This window comes from Haliotis cracherodii, unplaced genomic scaffold (assembly GCF_022045235.1).
Source record: "Haliotis cracherodii isolate W230 unplaced genomic scaffold, xgHalCrac1.p SCAF_2, whole genome shotgun sequence".
Classification (NCBI taxonomy): domain Eukaryota; kingdom Metazoa; phylum Mollusca; class Gastropoda; order Lepetellida; family Haliotidae; genus Haliotis; species Haliotis cracherodii.
Window position 1 is genome coordinate 41,706,625 of NW_027266275.1, and position 20,077 is coordinate 41,726,701.

Below are 20,077 nucleotides of genomic sequence, written 5' to 3' on the forward strand. Positions count from 1 at the left end.
TTGATATATTGTGGTCGGCAGGGGATTATTGTGGGTAAATGGATATATTTAGGAACTTAGTGGGTCGGTTAGTTAATGGGGAGTTGAACGGCTGACGTAGGACCTATCTTTGTAGTCCTTGTGTAGCAGCTTATGCCCACGCGGGCGTAGTGGCTGGGAAGACGTGACGATGCCACACTTCTTGCATGCTCGGTTAGGCGGAAGCCATGATTGGGAGAGCTGAGATGTAAGGAGCATGTTCATTGGTTGTGTTCGTTATCCTGGTCACATTGTCTGTGTGTTGGCTTTATAAGCCTACCCTGGGTAGGGAATCGTCAGTCGTCACTGACCAGTATCTGGCACCCTGAATCAGGACCATTTATTATTTATTATACCCTACTGCTTTCATTGGGATGTTAGATTAGGAGGTATGGGTGGGGGAAAAATAGAGTAGCGATTGAATAGGTTTGTTTTTGGAGATGTTTCACTTTCGGGAGTTAAGTTAGAGGGGTGGTCAAAAGAAAATTAAGAAAGAAGGTTGATTTGGGTTACGTAGGTAGGGAAGGGAGAAAATTACGCAGGTTATAGTAAAGTGGAGAAGGATTTTGCCCCTGTTGTTTGTTTTTTTGTTAAATAAACTTTAAATCCAACTTCACTCTTTGTGCTTTATCTATAATCAGAATTGGTAACGTGGTCAGGAGCCTCCTTGAACATAAAGACATAAGAATACTGCACATGGAGAAGAGAACACAACGCAAAGCACCGCAGTAAAACATCAGACCTTTTGTCAACTATTTTCATAGTTCTACTGTCACTGGACACCTTTTACAGGCTTTGGAGGGCCCCTATTACAATATAAGCTTTCTTTAGGATAGATTATTAAAAAGGTGGTTACAACTACAACATGCAACAAAAACAACCATTATTTCCAACAACTGATCACATGCATAATTATACAACTACATGAATAGTCTCTTATCATTGTGAATGTCACGGAGCTGTGTTCCAATGATCAGGGGTGTCATTAAACAAGAATAAAATAATATTGAAAGCGTGATAGGCAGGGGTCCGGAAACGGTCATATGCGCTGGACATGTCCTATAGGGAATCTCAAATGTCCAGTTTAAATTTTTGCTTACTGGACATTTAAATATTTCTGTCCGGACAACGCTAAATAACGCTACCTTCGGGGTCCAAATATTGATGAGTTTTATCGTATCCCTTCAGCGAATTCAGGTGAATAAACAGGTATAACAAACTTGGTCAATAAAAGTATGAAATTTGATATAAAACATCCTTAGACATGATGATTTACCACTTTTATATTAAAATGTATTTCCTGCCGGAAATAGCAATCAGCTGTGCACGTTTCCTCCCAATCTACCGGTGATTCAGTAAAATGTACCCAATGATACAACTTCAAAGAATTTTGATGCAATGGTTGGAAGAAATTGTACCTGAAATTATTATTTTATCAGGACTAATATATTCAAATATCTTGTTATTTTAGTTGCAGCTTCCACCATATATACTTGGAATTATAAGAACCATAAGTGTAGTACTTTGGTACAGATGGTATGCAGGATATTTTTTGACGTATGAAACGATTTTGACCAGTCACCGTAGGGACTTCCCGCACTACATGTATTTCGATTGCGAAAACATTATGTTGACATTTAATAGTCAAACTGCCTCAAATATGACTTTTAGCGAGTCATGGTACGGCATTGATGATATATGTGTATCAATTCTCTTGCAACTTAAGTTCGTTTCAAGGTGCCAATAGCGGTAATTTGTAAATAACGGTGAGTTTTGCGATCTACCTATCACTTCGCACACAATTTTGCGAAAAATTATTGTAAAAATAATAATAATTATTGAATGAAATATTGAATAAAATTAATCAAATATATTGCAAACTCTAGTCCAGATAAACAATGAACAATTTTTTTTTATTACCAGATATTATAATGATAGGATTAAATTGCGTACTTCAGTTCGGATTTGTTGACTGGTATTTCCAGTGTTATGTGGTCGCAGGGTTCAGCTGATAATGTTTTCTGAGATGGGGGAAAACATTGTGTCATTGGAAAACTTGAGTTTATTAAAAATGTTAGTACATTTTGGGAGCCATGCTTTACCACGTGCTATAACCGAAGCGCGCAATAACGAAGGAACACTGTACGTAACAACTTGTAATGTGTGTGAAAAGTCGTACAAAAATGCGCTATTTGAAGGGGGCGTGGCCTAAATGCAAATGTCCAATTGGGATTTTAAATTTTCTGGGCCCCTGGTGATAGGTCCACAGATTTATTACTAACAACTACTGGTACCAATAGAGGACAATAAAAGGGTCAAATAAGCCCAATCTGCACTGACACAGATCACTAATTAAATACATCACAGCAAATGTACAAGCAGTAATAACATGAGAGTTGCTGAAACAACACTGACAAGATACAGACAAGATGCAGACAAGATACAGACAAGATACAGACAAGATGCAGACAAGATACAGACAAGATACAGACAAGATACAGACAAGATACAGACAAGATACAGACAAGATACAGACAAGATACAGACAAGATACAGACAAGATACAGACAAGATGCAGACAAGATGCAGACAAGATGCAGACAAGATACAGACAAGATGCAGACAAGATGCATATACAGCCAAATTAATCGACTGCAACCAATTAACACCTGAGTTATTTAACTCAACACTCTAATGAGTGAATAACCTCGGCTGGGTTAAATAGCGGGAAATAAACACTGAGGGCCTATCCCTAAAATAAGTCACTTGGACAATAGAATAGACGAGAGCATCTGAATATCAAACTAGTCTAATAGACTGAAGACTCAGCCACTTTGACTGAGCAAGGAAATTCCCTAAAAAGCTAGACAATCACAGGGAATTTGATTATCCACAATTTACTAGAAGAAACATAAGCTACTAACTTTAGCTCAATACAACGAGAGTAAGTCAGTGCTAGATCAAAAGTTCCCTGTAATCACTTACTAATGAAATCTGAGTTTTGAGCGACCACCCAGTAGCATACCAATCGTTAACAATCTAACAAAGCACAATCTTGACAAAGTTTATATATACTTGCGCATGGGCCTTGTAGAGGACCAATCTCTCCTGGACAGCCGGGGAATACAACGGACTTGGGCACTTAGCCAAAGTGTGTTTGTAAACATGGGACAAACACGAATAGCAAACTAACTACTTTATCCATACGAAAGAGGTAAGTATCAAAATAAAGCGCTTAACATAAGCTATCCAACAGTATCATTAAAAGATTTACAACAAGCTATGTACAATTATTGAGGCGGCAAAAATTATCATAAATACATGAGAAATATCTGAGTGTACATATAAATTCCCCTAATGTTTGAAAATCATAGTCACAAAAACATTTTCAACACATGAATAAGCTAGGTAGTTAAGATATAAGAGATAACAAACATCAAGTCAAAACATGGTGAGAGTGCGTAATTAAATCACAAGAGAACACAATATGAGGGTAACTAATTCTCTAACTTAGAATGCAAAGACACTGTACATCGACAATCAGCAGAAACCAGGCAATTAAAGAGGGGGAGCAGTCAATCACTAGACTGCGACACAAGCAATATTATGACCCGGTGACACTGAACGCCTAATAAGGACAACAAATGGATGGAGTTTGAACACTGACTGCTGTAAACATAACATATCCTGATTCATTTACTAGTATCTAGTATATTACTTTTCCTCTCCAAAATAAGACTGCCCCTTAACAATATCCCAAAGATCAGGCATTTTTTATTTCTTGGTTTACAGATTGGTATGTGTGAGGAAATACTCATAAAACGACTATTACAGATGACTTGTTTGTTCCCCTGAATATGTACTTGAATGTGTTATGTGCAGTTTGTTGAGCCCATGTTGTTAGTCTTCCACTTCAATATGTTGTATACATATTATTTTTGTAGTTAACATCAAAGACTGCATTTCAGCAGAATTATATAGAAGCGATCTTCAGTCTATGTTTTTGTCGCATTTCATATTTGTTAAGGGTTGGTGGATCTGGACACCAACTACCCCTATTGCGAAAGATAAAAACATATCTAGATACTCGATTAATTCTTATTTTGATTTAGACCTACTCAAACACAAATTACTTTTCTTCAGTAAGACATTCATAAGTCATGATATAAGCAATGTTGGTTATGTTTGTATTGCATCACGCATGAGTAACCTGGAAGTTCCTCGGAGAAGTTATCTGGACTTATTCTGTTGGTTTTCTCTAAAAAGCCATCTCTCACTTACACACCTCTCTATGTTATCCTTGGCAGTGTCAGAATCACACTTGTTGAGGACAACCAGCATGGGGAAGCGAACACTGAGGAACTCCGTCACAATGTTGTGCAGTACATCACCATTCCAGGACGACAATCTGGACAGCTCTCTGCAACACAACATCTCAGTACATAACACAACCAGGAGGATCCCCTCCTAAAACCAGCAGTCTTTTCACACAGACAGGCTGCAAATAGGGGGCCAACACGAACAGAACATGGCCTGGTCATCATCAAGGACAAATGTAGGAGAGGGTTATCAAAACACATAACTTACAGAATGTGTCACTTTGTCTCACATGCATGTGTTTCACATAAAATGGCGGCGGCCAGTTAAGACGATCTGATTGATAATCAAGATCTATATTGTGATAAAACGAGTCTTACCTCGCGAAGTGCATCAAATCACATAAGCACCTTGATTAAAAACGTGAAAAGACTTGGAAAATATCTGTCGACCGAAATCTGCACGACAGTTTACTGACCGGATTTTGATTTCAGTGCGCGATTTTGATTGGACTATACATAGACTCGTTAGTCAAGCCAAAATGTAACTCCATAATACCAGCTTAGTTCGGCGGAAACTGGACTTTTATACTCAGTTAACATTCTTAACAAAGTCTTTGAAAAACAAATTCCAGTTTCATTGGAAAGTTCAAACCTTTTATTGACAGTCTGGCTGTGGTTCAGCACATTTCATAACATGCCCCTGGCTGTCAGTCTGTATTGTAATAAAACGGGTCTTACATTTGCAAAGTGCATGAAATGACTTGAGCACCATGATTCAAAACTTGAAAAGCTTTGGAAATATCTGTTTACACCCAGCTGACAGTATACATGCTTTCCAAATCCAGCAATTGACCGAAACATGCCAGTTGCCACTTTGCTTATAAACCGGATGTCGATTATGTTACACAATTTTGATTGGACTATGCATATACTTGTTAGTCCAGCCAAAATAAAACTCCAAACTTCTAGCTCAGTTCAGTAAGGGTGGACACTGGACTTTTATAGTCAGTTAACTCCCATGTCTAGGGAAGGTGGTCTTAATATTGATGACTACACATCATGAACTTTACCTTATATCATTGAAAAACTTACTTGTCTCCTATCCCTGCCCTATCGAGTACATCGTGTATTGTGGCCTTGGTGGCATGGTAGCCCGTAAACATGTCCACCAGCTTCTGAGGCCGGCGTTTAATTGCATCCCACTTGTCCATGATGTTCTGATAGATCCACTGACTACAACAGAAGTGTTTCGTTATCTAGATGAACAATGGCAGTAATTGAGTACCATAAGTGACTCATTATTGCTTAACACAGCCACTCACAGACAAAACAGTAGTAAGAATAATAATAAGGAATTCTGAGTAAGCAATGTGAAAACAATTCATCAAAAACATAAGGTTGCATCTGAGAAACATGAGCACCTGTTAATTGTAATCTTTTAGCTTCTTTAGGTTCCTAATCATGATAATGGTTGGTAGCAGACTAGTATACTGTTTTTGCAGAAAGTGACTGGCTCTTACTGCAGCTCTTGCTGTATCCACAACACGTCTCTGCTGGGGTCATACTCCTCCGTCTCACGCCCCTTCTCGTCAGTCTTCCCTGAAGCATCCAGGATGTGGACCAGGACATCAGCGTCCAGCAGGTCATTCAGGAACCTGCAGAGAGTATGCACAGTGAATTCAGGCTGGTCGGTCCCCACACTGTACATGGCATCCCCAGTAGGCCTAACACAGCCTGCCCTGCTTCAGGCTGGTCCCCACACTTTACATGGCATCCCCAGTAGGCCTAATCCAGCTTGCCCTGTTTCAGGCTGGTCCCCACACTTTACATGGCATCCCCAGTAGGCCTAACTCAGCTTGCCCTGCTTCAGGCTAGTCCTTACACTTTACATGGCATCCCCAGTAGGCCTAACTCAGCCTGCCCTTACTGACCTGCTTGTCTTTTCTTATCTTAGATTATCCTCATTGGCTAAGGTTAAGTTTGCCACATCACTTCCTCGCTGTATGAATGGTTATTCCACACTTTCGATGGTTTGATTGACAGCCTTGAAGTCACTTATGACACTCTTGACATCAACCCATGAGAGAGTGCAAAAGCCTTACACGAGGAAGTGATTGGATAATTGATTTGTACTGTCTTTCAGAACTGTCTGTCAAGCATTTTGCAAATGATGATGACATCATTTCTGCTGTGGAGGACTTTTTTCCCCACTTGGGGGAAGCCTGTACAGCAATGGGATTTAGGCACCTCCAGCACCGTTGGCAGATATGTGTGGACCTTGGAGGGGATAATGTAGAAAAATAAATGAAATCAACTCCATCAACGCATCTTAGAAAGGCTCTAAACATTTCAGTTACCCCTAACAGACTTCTGACCATCATGGCCTACCTGTTCCCCCTGCCCAGGCCCTCCCATGCTCCAGGCACCAGGCCGGCCACGTCCTTCAGCAACACTGGCACATTGCGGTCCCCACAGACGTTGTGGCCATGAGCTGCAACAATAAAGCCAGAAACTAGCTTTCAGTTACAAGAAACAACATACAGGTGTATAACATTCTAGCATGATAGAAAGTCCAATCATTGAAGTCACTGGATTTATATTCTTGCAACATGTTCTTAAGTTTTGTTCATATTGAGATATCTGTGGGGTTTTTATAATCATGCCTTTATTCAACAACATGAAAGCGTTACTTCACAGATACAAGAGATTCAGCTAATGGAAGTACTAGTGTAGGTATTGAGCCAGTAACCTGCAGCACACATCTTCTCAAGTCCCCTGCAGGGACAAGGGGTGGAGTAGAAAGCCTTGCCAATGTTAGACTCTATGGTGGTGAATGGGTGAGCCCCTGTTTTAGCCATATCTAGAGTTGTAGCTGCATTAAAGAAGGTGGATTTGCCAGCAGATGGTTTCCCCTGAAATTCAACAATGACAAAAAAAAATATTACAGATATTCGGTGAATATTGAATTGATTACTACATGGATACCATTTTCATCACTAATGCACAAATACCTGTAGCTGGAAGTATGTTTGAATCCATTTAAGTTTGTATAGAGTAATATCCTTCCAGAAAACGAAATAAAACCAGCAGATATATATTCTCAAATACCCAGTGTGTTACATCTCCACTTTATTATAAGACCTGAGCCTGTTATCTACCATATCATTGTCTGAATGTGATTGTCATGAGAAAATGCTGAAACTAGCTAGCCCAACAAATGAGGTTATTGTGATTGAAATCCTGTTAACGTGAGTTACTGATAAGAGAAAGCAAACTGGAAATGACAGTTAAAACATTGGTAATATATCTCCAGGGCTCGCAATTCGGTAAACCTAGTCTAACTCCTGGACCCATCCCCATAGTTCTTGCAATCAAATTACTTGCCCTTGATTTTCATTTTACCAACCAATCAAACAACGAGATAAGGAAAAAGAAAATGGGTAAGGGCGGTAACTTGTATTGCTGAGAAAGATAGCTTCGGCACATAAAGACATGCTTTTCATCAAAAATATTTTTGAGGGCTTTCTTTTGTGAGTTTCCTGCAAACACTATTGTAATCAGAGGGCCTGGCTGCTATGATGTTGATATCGCCAACCAAACATTGAGGCTGGTTTGTAACTTGCATTCTAATTCGTATGTTAGATCTAGTAGTGTAGCCATTCAAATTGGCTAAAGAAAATCAAGAGTGTGGAATTTAAGATAGGAAGAACCATGGGGATTCGTCCATGGGATAGTGTAGGTTTGCTGGAGATACAGAGGATGTGGTAATGGTGGAAAATCTCTTTTCTTTTTGAGGTTTAAAAGTGTTTTATCTGGAAGGTTGATCTAAAGATGCTCTAATATGATGCTGGAATGCAGGATGTTGATGTATTAGAACCAGAGGAAGCCCTCATGAAAAACTGGTCTTCAACAACGCATTTGTCATAGGAGGCGACAAGCAGAATCAGGTCGTCAGATTTAATGTCTTAGTTGATGCATGCCATCATATCCGAACTGCGTAGATTGATGCTCATATTGTCAATAACTGCACTGTCTGGCCAAGACTTAATTATTTACAGGCTGCCCTCCTATAACTGGAAGAGTGCTAGTACTGCCTTAAAACACAAACAAAACAAGTAAAGCTTTTCAGCCTTGTTGTAAACCTACATAATATGCAATATAACACTAGCATAATACTGACCAGAAGGCCAATGACGAAGTCCCATCGACCTCCAGCTGGCCTGGCCTCTGTCAGGATGCGTTGTGGGCTGGTGGGGGAGACATCTTCCTCACTTGGCTCCTGTACAAAGAACATTTTAGCACTGTACTTGAAGGAGAATGATCTTTTCTGTTAGTTTTAGCTGAGCGCATGTACACATACTTTAAATAATACACAAGATGAAAGATGCATGAGCAAGAGGTTCTGCTTGACAGGCTGCTGGTGAAGATGCAGCAACAACTCACATCCTAGTGGGAGTGTGTCAGTGTTGAACAACTCACATTCTAGTGGGTGTGAGTCAGTGTTCAACAACTCACATTTTGGTGTGAGTCAATGTTTCTTCAACAACTCACATTCTAGTGGGAGTGAGTCAATGTTTCTTCAATAACTCACATTCTAGTTGGAGTGAGTCAATGTTTCTTCAACAACTCACATTCTAGTGGGAGTAAGTCAATGTTTCTTCAATAACTCACATAATAGTGAGTGTGAGTGTATGTTTCTTCAATAACTCATATTCTAGTGGGAGTGTGTCAATGTTTCTTCAACAGCTCATATTCTAGTGGGAGTGAGTCAATGTTTCTTCAACAACTCACATTCTAGTGGGAGTGAGTAAATGTTTCTTCAACAACTCACATAATAGTGGGAGTGAGTGTATGTTTCTTCAACAACTCACATTCTAGTGGGTGTGAGTGTATGTTTCTTCAATAACTCACATTCTAGTGGGAGTGAGTCAATGTTTCTTCAACAGCTCATATTCTAGTGGGAGTGAGTCAATGTTTCTTCAATAACTCACATTCTAGTGGGAGTGAGTCAATGTTTCTTCAACAGCTCACATTCTAGTGGGAGTGAGTCAATGTTTCTTCAACAGCTCACATTCTAGTGGGAGTGAGTCAATGTTTCTTCAACAGCTCATATTCTAGTGGGAGTGAGTCAATGTTTCTTCAATAACTCACATTCTAGTGGGAGTGAGTCAATGTTTCCTCAATAACTCACATTCTAGTGGGAGTGAGTCAATGTTTCTTCAATAACTCACATTCTAGTGGGAGTGAGTCAATGTTTCTTCAATAACTCATATTCTAGTGGGAGTGAGTCAGTGTTTCTTCAATAACTTGCATTCTAGTGGGAGTGAGTCAATGTTTCTTCAACAACTCACATTTTGGTGGGAGTCAATGTTTCTTCAATAACTCACATTCTAGTGGGAGTGAGTCAATGTTTCTTCAATAACTCATATTCTAGTGGGAGTGAGTCAATGTTTCTTCAATAACTCACATTTTGGTGGGAGTCAGTGTTTCTTCAATAACTCACATTCTAGTGGGAGTGAGTCAATGTTTCTTCAACAACTCACATTCTAGTGGGAGTGAGTAAATGTTTCTTCAACAACTCACATAATAGTGGGAGTGAGTGTATGTTTCTTCAATAACTCACATTCTAGTGGGTGTGAGTGTATGTTTCTTCAATAACTCATATTCTAGTGGGAGTGTGTCAATGTTTCTTCAACAGCTCATATTCTAGTGGGAGTGAGTCAATGTTTCTTCAACAACTCACATTCTAGTGGGAGTGAGTAAATGTTTCTTCAACAACTCACATAATAGTGGGAGTGAGTGTATGTTTCTTCAACAACTCACATTCTAGTGGGTGTGAGTGTATGTTTCTTCAATAACTCACATTCTAGTGGGAGTGAGTCAATGTTTCTTCAACAGCTCATATTCTAGTGGGAGTGAGTCAATGTTTCTTCAATAACTCACATTCTAGTGGGAGTGAGTCAATGTTTCTTCAATAACTCATATTCTAGTGGGAGTGAGTCAATGTTTCTTCAATAACTCACATTCTAGTGGGAGTGAGTCAATGTTTCTTCAACAACTCACATTTTGGTGGGAGTCAGTGTTTCTTCAATACCTCACATTTTAGTGGGAGTGAGTCAATGTTTCTTCAATAACTCATATTCTAGTGGGAGTGAGTCAGTGTTTCTTCAATAACTCACATTCTAGTGGGAGTGAGTCAATGTTTCTTCAACAGCTCACATTCTAGTGGGAGTGAGTCAATGTTTCTTCAACAGCTCACATTCTAGTGGGAGTGAGTCAGTGTTTCTTCAATAACTCACATTCTAGTGGGAGTGAGTCAATGTTTCTTCAACAGCTCACATTCTAGTGGGAGTGAGTCAATGTTTCTTCAATAACTCACATTCTAGTCTCAACTGTATATCAACAAAGATAAACTGTCACAGGAGAAACTTGTACTTGGTAAAGCTATACACCTGTAACATTTATACCTGGTCCTGCTCCTGCTCCTGCACTGTGGACGTGTGAACATTGTCCGAGATCCACTGTTGGGCTTCATCCACCAGGGTAAACACCATGCCCATACCAACATTGTCCTGTGCCTGTAACCATGACAACAACACAAACAAAATAGCCCTCAGATAACTCCTCCATGATTACAGTTTGCATTATCCATGATTTATTTCAACATTACCGTGAACCCACATTGAAAGACCAAGTATACCAGCACATCGGTTACTTCAAACTATAAAAAGACATGTGGTACAGTTTAAGAAAAACTTTTTCCATTTCTATAACCCATAAAGTTTAAAACAAATTAATTCTGATGATATGGGTTTTTTACAAACAAGGGATTTAATCTTAAAGTCAGGAACCCAATAAATCAAGAACATCTTGTTCAGACCATTGTCGTCAACTGGGAATGTTACAAGTTGGGAATGCAGTGAATGTGTGAGTGAAAGTTGTTGAATCTGTAGTCAGCTTTATCCAGAATAATTCATAGCAGCCTCTTGTTAACAGTCTCAGTCTGGACAAGGCAAAATTAGAAGGAAACATGAGCAATGATCTACATCATCGGGGCACAATGTTCAAACCCTTCTGGGCAAAATGTTCCGCCCCTTTAGGCCTCAATGTTCCACCCTTTCTGGGCACAATGTTCCACTCATCGGAGCACAATGTTCCACCCCTTTCTGGGCACAATGTTCCATATCATCAGGGCACAATGTTCCACCCCTTTCTGGGCACAATGTTCCATCCCTTCTGGGCACAATGTTCCATATCATCAGGGCACAATGTTCCACCCCTTTCTGGGCACAATGTTCCACCCCTTTCTGGGCAAAATATTCCATATCATCAGGGCACAATGTTCCGCCCCTTTCTGGGCACAATGTTCCACCCCTTTCTGGGCACAATATTCCATATCATCAGGGCACAATGTTCCACCCTTTCTGGGCACAATGTTCCATATCATCAGGGCACAATGTTCCACCCCTTTCTGGGCACAATGTTCCACCCCTTTTGGGCACTATGTTCCTAATCATCGGGGCACAATGTTCCACCCCTTCTGGGCACAATGTTCCACCCCTTTCTGGGCAAAATATTCCATATCATCAGGGCACAATGTTCCACCCTTTCTGGGCACAATGTTCCATATCATCAGGGCACAATGTTCCACCCCTTTCTGGGCACAATGTTCCACCCCTTTTGGGCACTATGTTCCTAATCATCGGGGCACAATGTTCCACCCATTCTGGGAACAATGTTCCACCCCTTTCTGGGCAAAATATTCCATATCATCAGGGCACAATGTTCCACCCTTTCTGGGCACAATGTTCCATATCATCAGGGCACAATGTTCCACCCCTTTCTGGGCACAATGTTCCACCCCTTTTGGGCACTATGTTCCTAATCATCGGGGCACAATGTTCCACCCATTCTGGGAACAATGTTCCATATCATCGGGGCACAATGTTCCACCCCTTCTGGGCACTATGTTCCACATCATCGGGGCACAATGATCCACCCCTTTTGGGCACTATGTTCCACATCATCGGGGCACAATGTTCCACCCATTCTGGGAACAATGTTCCACATCATCGGGACACAATGTTCCACCCCTTCTGGGCACTATGTTCCACATCATCGGGGCACAATGATCCACCCCTTTTGGGCACTATGTTCCACATCATCGGGGCACAATGTTCCACCCATTCTGGGAACAATGTTCCACATCATCGGGGCACAATGATCCACCCCTTTCTGGGCACAATGTTCCACCCCTTTTGGGCACTATGTTCCTAATCATCGGGGCACAATGTTCCACCCATTCTGGGAACAATGTTCCACCCCTTTCTGGGCAAAATATTCCATATCATCAGGGCACAATGTTCCACCCTTTCTGGGCACAATGTTCCATATCATCAGGGCACAATGTTCCACCCCTTTCTGGGCACAATGTTCCACCCCTTTTGGGCACTATGTTCCTAATCATCGGGGCACAATGTTCCACCCATTCTGGGAACAATGTTCCATATCATCGGGGCACAATGTTCCACCCCTTCTGGGCACTATGTTCCACATCATCGGGGCACAATGATCCACCCCTTTTGGGCACTATGTTCCACATCATCGGGGCACAATGTTCCACCCATTCTGGGAACAATGTTCCACATCATCGGGACACAATGTTCCACCCCTTCTGGGCACTATGTTCCACATCATCGGGGCACAATGATCCACCCCTTTTGGGCACAATGTTCCACATCATTGGGGCACGAAGTTGCAACCCATCGGGGCACAATGTTCCACATCATCAGGGCACAATGTTCCACCCCCTCTGGGCCGAATCCGATATAAATCCCTGTGACGTTCACAGAGTGAAAAAATGCATTTTAAGGGAAGTTGGGAGCATGTTCAAAGTGCAAAGGTCAAAATTTGAAAAAGGGCAAGATAATCGAATGTGTTTGTTGAGCCCCAGTACTTAAACAAACAAACCCCACACACACCAAATTATATTTTGAACAAAAATGAGTAATGGCCACAAGAGGTTTCAATTTTTGAAATGGTCGACGTGCAAAGGTCAAATAAAGGTCAAAATTTAAAATATTGAAAAAGTGGAACATCTGTGTCCAGCCCCATTACCAACTAACATACAAAATTGTATTTCCAACATAGCTTTTTCAATATGGCTGCTGACCATGTGAACATCCGAAAAAGAATAGGTCTTCAGCAACCCATGGTTGCCGTCATATTTCTATTTCTATATCTATATCTATTATTTTTGTCTACATATATAAATAGAATATATATCTAGATCTATCATTTTCGTCTCAGTGTTATTTGGACCTGTGAAGATCCGGATTAGAATATGTCTTCAGGAACCTATGCTTGCCGTAAAAGGGGACTATGCTTGTTGTAAGAGGTGACTAATGGGATCGGCTGGTCAGGCTCGCTGACTTGGTTTATGCATATCATCGTATCCCAATTGTGTGGATCGATGCTCATGATGTCAATTACTGGATTGTCTGGTCCAGATTAAATTATTTACAGACCGCCGTCATACAGCTGGAATATTGCTGAGTGCGGCGTTAAACAACAAACAAACAATGTGTCTAACATGGTGGCTATTATGCAAATCTGTTTTGAACCTCTTGATAAAATTTGGGTGTTATCATTTGTGGCAAAAAGTATTTGACATTTCAGCTTCATAAGATGTTATGACAGACGGATGATGGACAAACTGGCCTTTCAAAAGTTCACTTTACTTTCAGTCTGGTGAGCTAAAAATGTAGGGTTTCCCTTGATTCAAATATCACTGCAGCCACATTGTAGTATAATACATACAACTGACATGAGATGCCTTGCAAGCCCCTCACACTGGTTGGAGGTGAGTACTTTAGACCTCATAGGTATTTCTATCACTGGCACTTCATCTGGGTATTGGGTGGAGAAGGTGATCCGCAGCCACACAGGACCTACATTAAAATCATCATTGAACATTATTTTGTCGGTAACAGCGGAGTGTTGGACAACTTCTGGACATGAGTAGAAATTAATGATTGTCTATAACAATGTCTCAATTCAAAAGAGGCACTAACTGCAACATTTAGACCTTCACATTTAGACTGTGTAATGCAACTATTGTTCCGATATGGACAGCATCAACGTTTTCTTTGGTGGTGCTAGTGTCACCTTTCAAACTCTCTCTCTCTCAGACTGTAAGTCATTCACCCAACATTTAATAGTGGCAGACTCCCCGTAAACGGCATGTAGCCGATCAGTAAGATTCTTGGGTGATTGGCCTTCTTGGGCACAGCTACAGATAAGCAACGTATTTGTGTAAAATACGGTACCACCCCAAAATATTCAAAACCAAATTACTTTCAATTAACTTGCATACAGAAACACATGCATTAAATGAAAAACTCAAATGTATAAAAACAGCACGTGTAAATACCCAATGAAGCTTTTTCAGCATGCGTACAAAGGAGCTAATTTCCGAAACACAATTACGACCTAATTTACTTTCTGAGCCAAGCGCATATAATTAACACAGTTATAAAAATCTCAATCATTATTTAATTTTTTTTTAAATCTTAAAATGTTCTCTAATTTTGGGAAAAACCCAATAGAATGTTGAATAGATGAGTGAAAAAATATTGGTTACCCAATGAAAAATGTAATAACCCAATTAAAATAGAAACCCTAGAGTAAAAACTCAATTGCTCAAAAAGTTATCTGGAGCTCTGGGTGTAAAAAATTGATAATTGCTATAGGCTCCATTTTGTCCATTTCAATGCTATGGCGTATGCTATCTCAGAGATGAAGTCACTCGACTGAAGTACACCAAATTGTGAATGATGGCACAACAAACACAGATCAATACTACTATAGGTCACGCGTAAACATAACAACAGCCTAGATATGCCAGGCAACACCGATATACTTAGTTCAAACAACACACTGAGTTTACCCACTCTTGCAATTAAGGAACCTATGAGATGGAAGAGGTGAAGCCGTAATTGTGAAGCTTGAGATGGTGACGTGGATTGTCATCAATATCTGAACTTCTGATGTTACCCAGTAACTGACAAACAAGTGGTATCCCCAATAAATCTTGACAAATAGTGTTCTTATGTACAAATACTATGTCTAATATTTTAGCATCAGGAGAGAAAAATTTCTGACACTAATAACCAAATTCATTACCTGATAGTTCCACTTCTGTTGTCAATCTGACCATAAAACATGGAGGATCCTGAGTTATATCTGGAAAGGAACGGTGAAACATTTATTGTTTACTTTGCTGAAAAATTCCATTTCCTTGCCTTAGCAATATGTCATCAAATAAATTCTTGTCCATTCTCCTTTAACTATGATCCTTTACTAAAGAGGTTTTATATTGGAGTAAACAATCTGGTTATATTAGACAAACTTTTGTTGAACTCTCATTAAATAGCTATACAATAAGGAACCAAGTCAACAGGACCTACTCATCCTATATTTTCATGAATGTTATATTGCAACACAGATACAAATGCAGCCATGTCATGATGAGACAATATATAAACAATTTATGGTTATCATCAGCATTATTCCACTCTTTTAGTAATATGTACATACACAACAATTATGAATCCATTTCAGTGATACTGTCTTGTGCTGGCTGACAAACAGTGAGGAGGGATCAAATTTCTTCCCTAAATTATCAAAATGTCCATTGAAAGTGACTTGGGGCAGTAAAAGTAAAGATGTATCATGTTATTTCCTCTCAAACAATTCTAGTTATCAGTAATCAAAAGCTCATTTCTGGATTTGGCCAGTACCCAACAAACATATATAGTTGAGGAGAATCTGCTTGACAAGTGTCAACTGTACACTAACTCTAGCTATTATTCTTGGACACTCTGGCCATTAAACAAGGCGACAAATGGCCGACAAATTGGAATGAGTTCTTCTATTCTATGTACATACTGTATTACCAACAACACCATTATCAGTAAAGAAATTGAATATGCTTAAAATGGTTTAACTGTGAGGGCAGCTTCTAGGGGATTGAAAAAAAATATCAGAGCTGAAAACAACTCACCATTCACATCTTACGTTTAAATGGAATAGATTAGATTCTCAAAATAAGAGACAATTCACTGAAATTGAGTGATCACGGATCAGAATCATGACAAGAATTTCAACACTGTAATGTTATGTAAATAATATGTAAATGTACAATGCAATTATATTCTGTTGTATAAATATTATTTATACTTGTATATGTAAATATATTTCATGCTGTTGTTTGTTCGTTGTGTTTAATGCAGCAATCAGCAATATTCCAGTTATATGACCATGGTCTAAGTAGTCAAGTCTAGACCAAACAAGCCAGTGATGGACATCATGAACACTTGGTAAACAATTACATGCCATCAACCAAATCAGCAAGTCTGTCCCCCTGACCCACTTAGTCACCTCTCAAGACAAGCATAAAGTGCTGGAGACCCATATTCTTACTTGGAATCACCACAGATAATATATACTGATCGAAATGAATAAGGGAACAATGAAAAACATAGGGAAATAAAATGTACTGTCAGTACATTTGAAATAGCACGAATACAAATTCAACACGTCAGAATCAAATGTTGAGATGTGTTTAAGTGCATTGATTCCAATGCGTAATTTTTGGTAGACACGACTGGGAACCCATGACAGCATAACATTTTACTGTGTCTAAAACTAAGTGTTCCCTTATTCATTTCCATCAGTATATATCACATGTTATGAATATGTATATCAATTTAATCTACCATATAAGATGTAGTGTGAAAGTCAAATGGGATATCAATATATGAACACAAGTTCATGTATGTAAAATAAAATGTCCACATCAATAATACGACCCCCTTTCACTGTTTTGTTCCACTCACAACCTCACTGTAGGAGTCTTGTAAACAAAAGATGCTCTCTCTTAAAGTGAGGTGTCCCCCTCTTAAAATACATTCCAGAAAACAAATATTTAATTAATCAGTAAGTTCATAGAATATGTGGAAATAATAAGTTTCCTTCTTGATCTAAATCTAATACAAAAATAGAATTACGGGCACTGGAATATGGACATGTTTTGCATGTTGAGTGGGTGAGCATAATTGTGAAATCTGTTGTTAGATATCTTCATCTTAAATATGTGTAGTAAGCAACTTTCAGTGCCAGTTAAAAACATTTAATTCATGATATACCTGTAAAATCCTCTCCAAAGATGGACTTCAAAGCTTCTATTTCCTCAATCTGTTCTTCTCTTTTGTCCGACATATTTTCTGAATAGATTATTAGAGAATAGCATTCAGAAAGCATGCAGATGGATATGAACGTTAATAGATCTCACTTAACAGTGTATGAGCTGTAAAGGAACAGTACTATTATTTTCTTCAGGGACTATATTTACATATGGATATATATTTCTTACAGTGAATACAAACATTAGCCAAATATTTTCATAAAGTAAGTCTCCAATGTTTGCAATAGAGATTTTGAGTGGTGGGCTGATGTTAATTCAATATTTTATTTGGTGATGGTTGTACATTCCAATATAACACACCTACAATAGTGTCTTGTGTGAGTTTTATGGTACCAAACTTTCTGCTGGTGTCCGAACATAAACCTTACTTATTATCAAAATTAATTGAAAATTATCAATATATGATATCTGCAACATGAGGGAGTGATGTTTATTTGCTATCTAAACTTGAAATATGAGCAAATACATCTGATTCATATGTTGAACTCAATTTACCATTGAGCACACTTCAGACACTGCTGACATAAATGGTGTGAGAGTGCCCAGAATGGATCATGCCAATTTGTCACATATCCCATTTGGCAGACAGTGGAGTAGAGTTTCTACCTATGGTGGCAATAGTTACATATGTTTTCTACACAGATTGAGTTACTAAATATATTTCTTTGGGCATAATTATTGTAACCCATGTCAATTAACGTTTCTAAGAAAAATACATGTACTCAGCAGCAAAGTTCGCATGATATTAAGTTTAAGAAAAAAATGTGAAGGACATATAAAAATCCACATTAAATGACATGAAAATGAGAAGTAGAATCAACATTAATTTTTTTTTTTATGATTTAATATATTCTATTGACAGTTGCTGAAACAGAAGTGAAAGTTATAAGTTATAATAACAAGAGAGCATGTTTTAGTCAGTGACAATCATAATAAGTCTTATATTCTGATGAGGTGTCTGACAAATGGGTATGATTGGGACTAATCCATTTTATCACTTGGGTAACAAGCGATAGGTGGAGAGCTCAATAGTGGCATTTGTGATTATAAGGTATCTGACAAATGGTGTGAGAGTGAGACCACGAAGGGCGATACCTGTACATAGCTGCACATAATGCATATATTTTTACATAATATTAATTAATTTAAAACTAATTATCAGTATTGTTTGTAACATGGACACAAACAGACACGATGCAACACGGTAGAAATAGTATTTACATAGTTCTTAACTGTTTGGTTGGCATTCTAGAAGTTGGTGAGTAAATAAGAAAACATACAACTTTATGGATAGCATCTTCTGGTTTATTGGTTAAGACACTTCCATGTAGAATCTCACACTGTTATCAAACGGGAGGGACTACAACCAAGTGACGAGAAGTATACATAATATGTCGTGAGAAGCAGCAGATTAAAATTAACAATGACGGGTAAAAGATAACACAGGTAGATCTAGCACAGATACTATTGGACGGATCCAGATGTAGATACATCTAGATCTAGATCCACATAAGGATAAGGATAAGGATAATTTGTCACTTCTTATTTTTACTTCTTGATTCATTATATGTTAGTTCATACTCTAGTAGTCAGGCGATGTTGATTATAAATAAAATATATTTATCTCACCTTTGAATCATTGAAAGTTCGCTGTAAAATGTAACATAATGTTGTGAAATAGTGCCCGTTAGTAAAAGGGAGGTAACTCAATATAGCAGACGATGACTGTTTACCAGCTATTTACAGCAGTTGCTTCAGATTAAATCCCAGAATTCACATGCCATCTTGACCATGTTGGCGTACGTAGTACTCCTCACATCATGTATGTTTTTATATTTCTGATACTAATTCATTTCACTCCTAGATAAGGAATAACTGTCTTATTACACGTTGACAGTTTTTCCACTGAGAGAACTCTTTAAGGGAAGCAACTCGTGTTTGCCCTCCTCTTCCTTGTGTTCGAATCAGCCACAATAATCTATTGCATGATACATATATAAATCACATTTCGTAAAGGATAATATCTTCATACTACGAAAAGACATGTTTGGACTAAATTGTTGTTGTCGTTATTATTATTGTTAATTTTTTCACATTATCATCATTTACATTGTTTCGACGCAGGGTTAAAAAATAGTTAGTTGTGACAATAAAAAATATATATCTTTAACATCTTTGCTTTGCTTCGGAAAATGGGAGCACTTTAGAAAAGCAATGCACAACAGTGTGGAGCTCAGTGATTTCTTTCGGTGAGTCGAGCATTCTCATTTAGCTTCGAATTGACGCTTCATTTCATTGTCATATGATGATACCGTGATTACCGTCCCTATTTGACGTTATTTTTAGACATTGACACCCAATTCCCCTAAAATAGTTCTGTATGTCGCCGCTCGATTGACAACGTAATCACGTGACAAACTGACGTTCATCGGGGAATGAACGACAGTCAGCTTGGTAGTGTTCCTCTAGGCGA

General features: G+C 38.8%; 1 protein-coding gene across 4 annotated transcripts in view; it reads right to left on the bottom strand.

Moving 5' to 3' along the window:
• The window catches only part of LOC139468113 (uncharacterized), a 30,766-nt gene extending 11,257 nt beyond the window's left edge, over nucleotides 1-19,509 (bottom strand). Inside the window, exons 1-11 of one of the 4 annotated variants that reach the window (XM_071249850.1) lie at nucleotides 19,338-19,509; nucleotides 17,546-17,623; nucleotides 15,522-15,581; nucleotides 14,157-14,287; nucleotides 10,805-10,915; nucleotides 8,518-8,616; nucleotides 7,087-7,249; nucleotides 6,726-6,828; nucleotides 5,858-5,992; nucleotides 5,430-5,570; nucleotides 4,304-4,438 (exon numbers count right to left, since the gene is read on the bottom strand). In XM_071249850.1, coding sequence (XP_071105951.1) covers nucleotides 4,304-4,438; nucleotides 5,430-5,570; nucleotides 5,858-5,992; nucleotides 6,726-6,828; nucleotides 7,087-7,249; nucleotides 8,518-8,616; nucleotides 10,805-10,915; nucleotides 14,157-14,287; nucleotides 15,522-15,581; nucleotides 17,546-17,618 — 1,151 coding nt within the window. In that variant the 5' untranslated portion in view covers nucleotides 17,619-17,623; nucleotides 19,338-19,509. Of the gene's footprint in view, nucleotides 1-4,303; nucleotides 4,439-5,429; nucleotides 5,571-5,857; nucleotides 5,993-6,725; nucleotides 6,829-7,086; nucleotides 7,250-8,517; nucleotides 8,617-10,804; nucleotides 10,916-11,217; nucleotides 12,050-14,156; nucleotides 14,288-15,521; nucleotides 15,582-17,545; nucleotides 17,624-19,233 lie in introns of those variants that run through there. The other 3 variants (XM_071249849.1, XM_071249851.1, XM_071249852.1) reach the window with 3 other exon arrangements.
• Nucleotides 19,510-20,077: the final 568 nt, after the last annotated feature.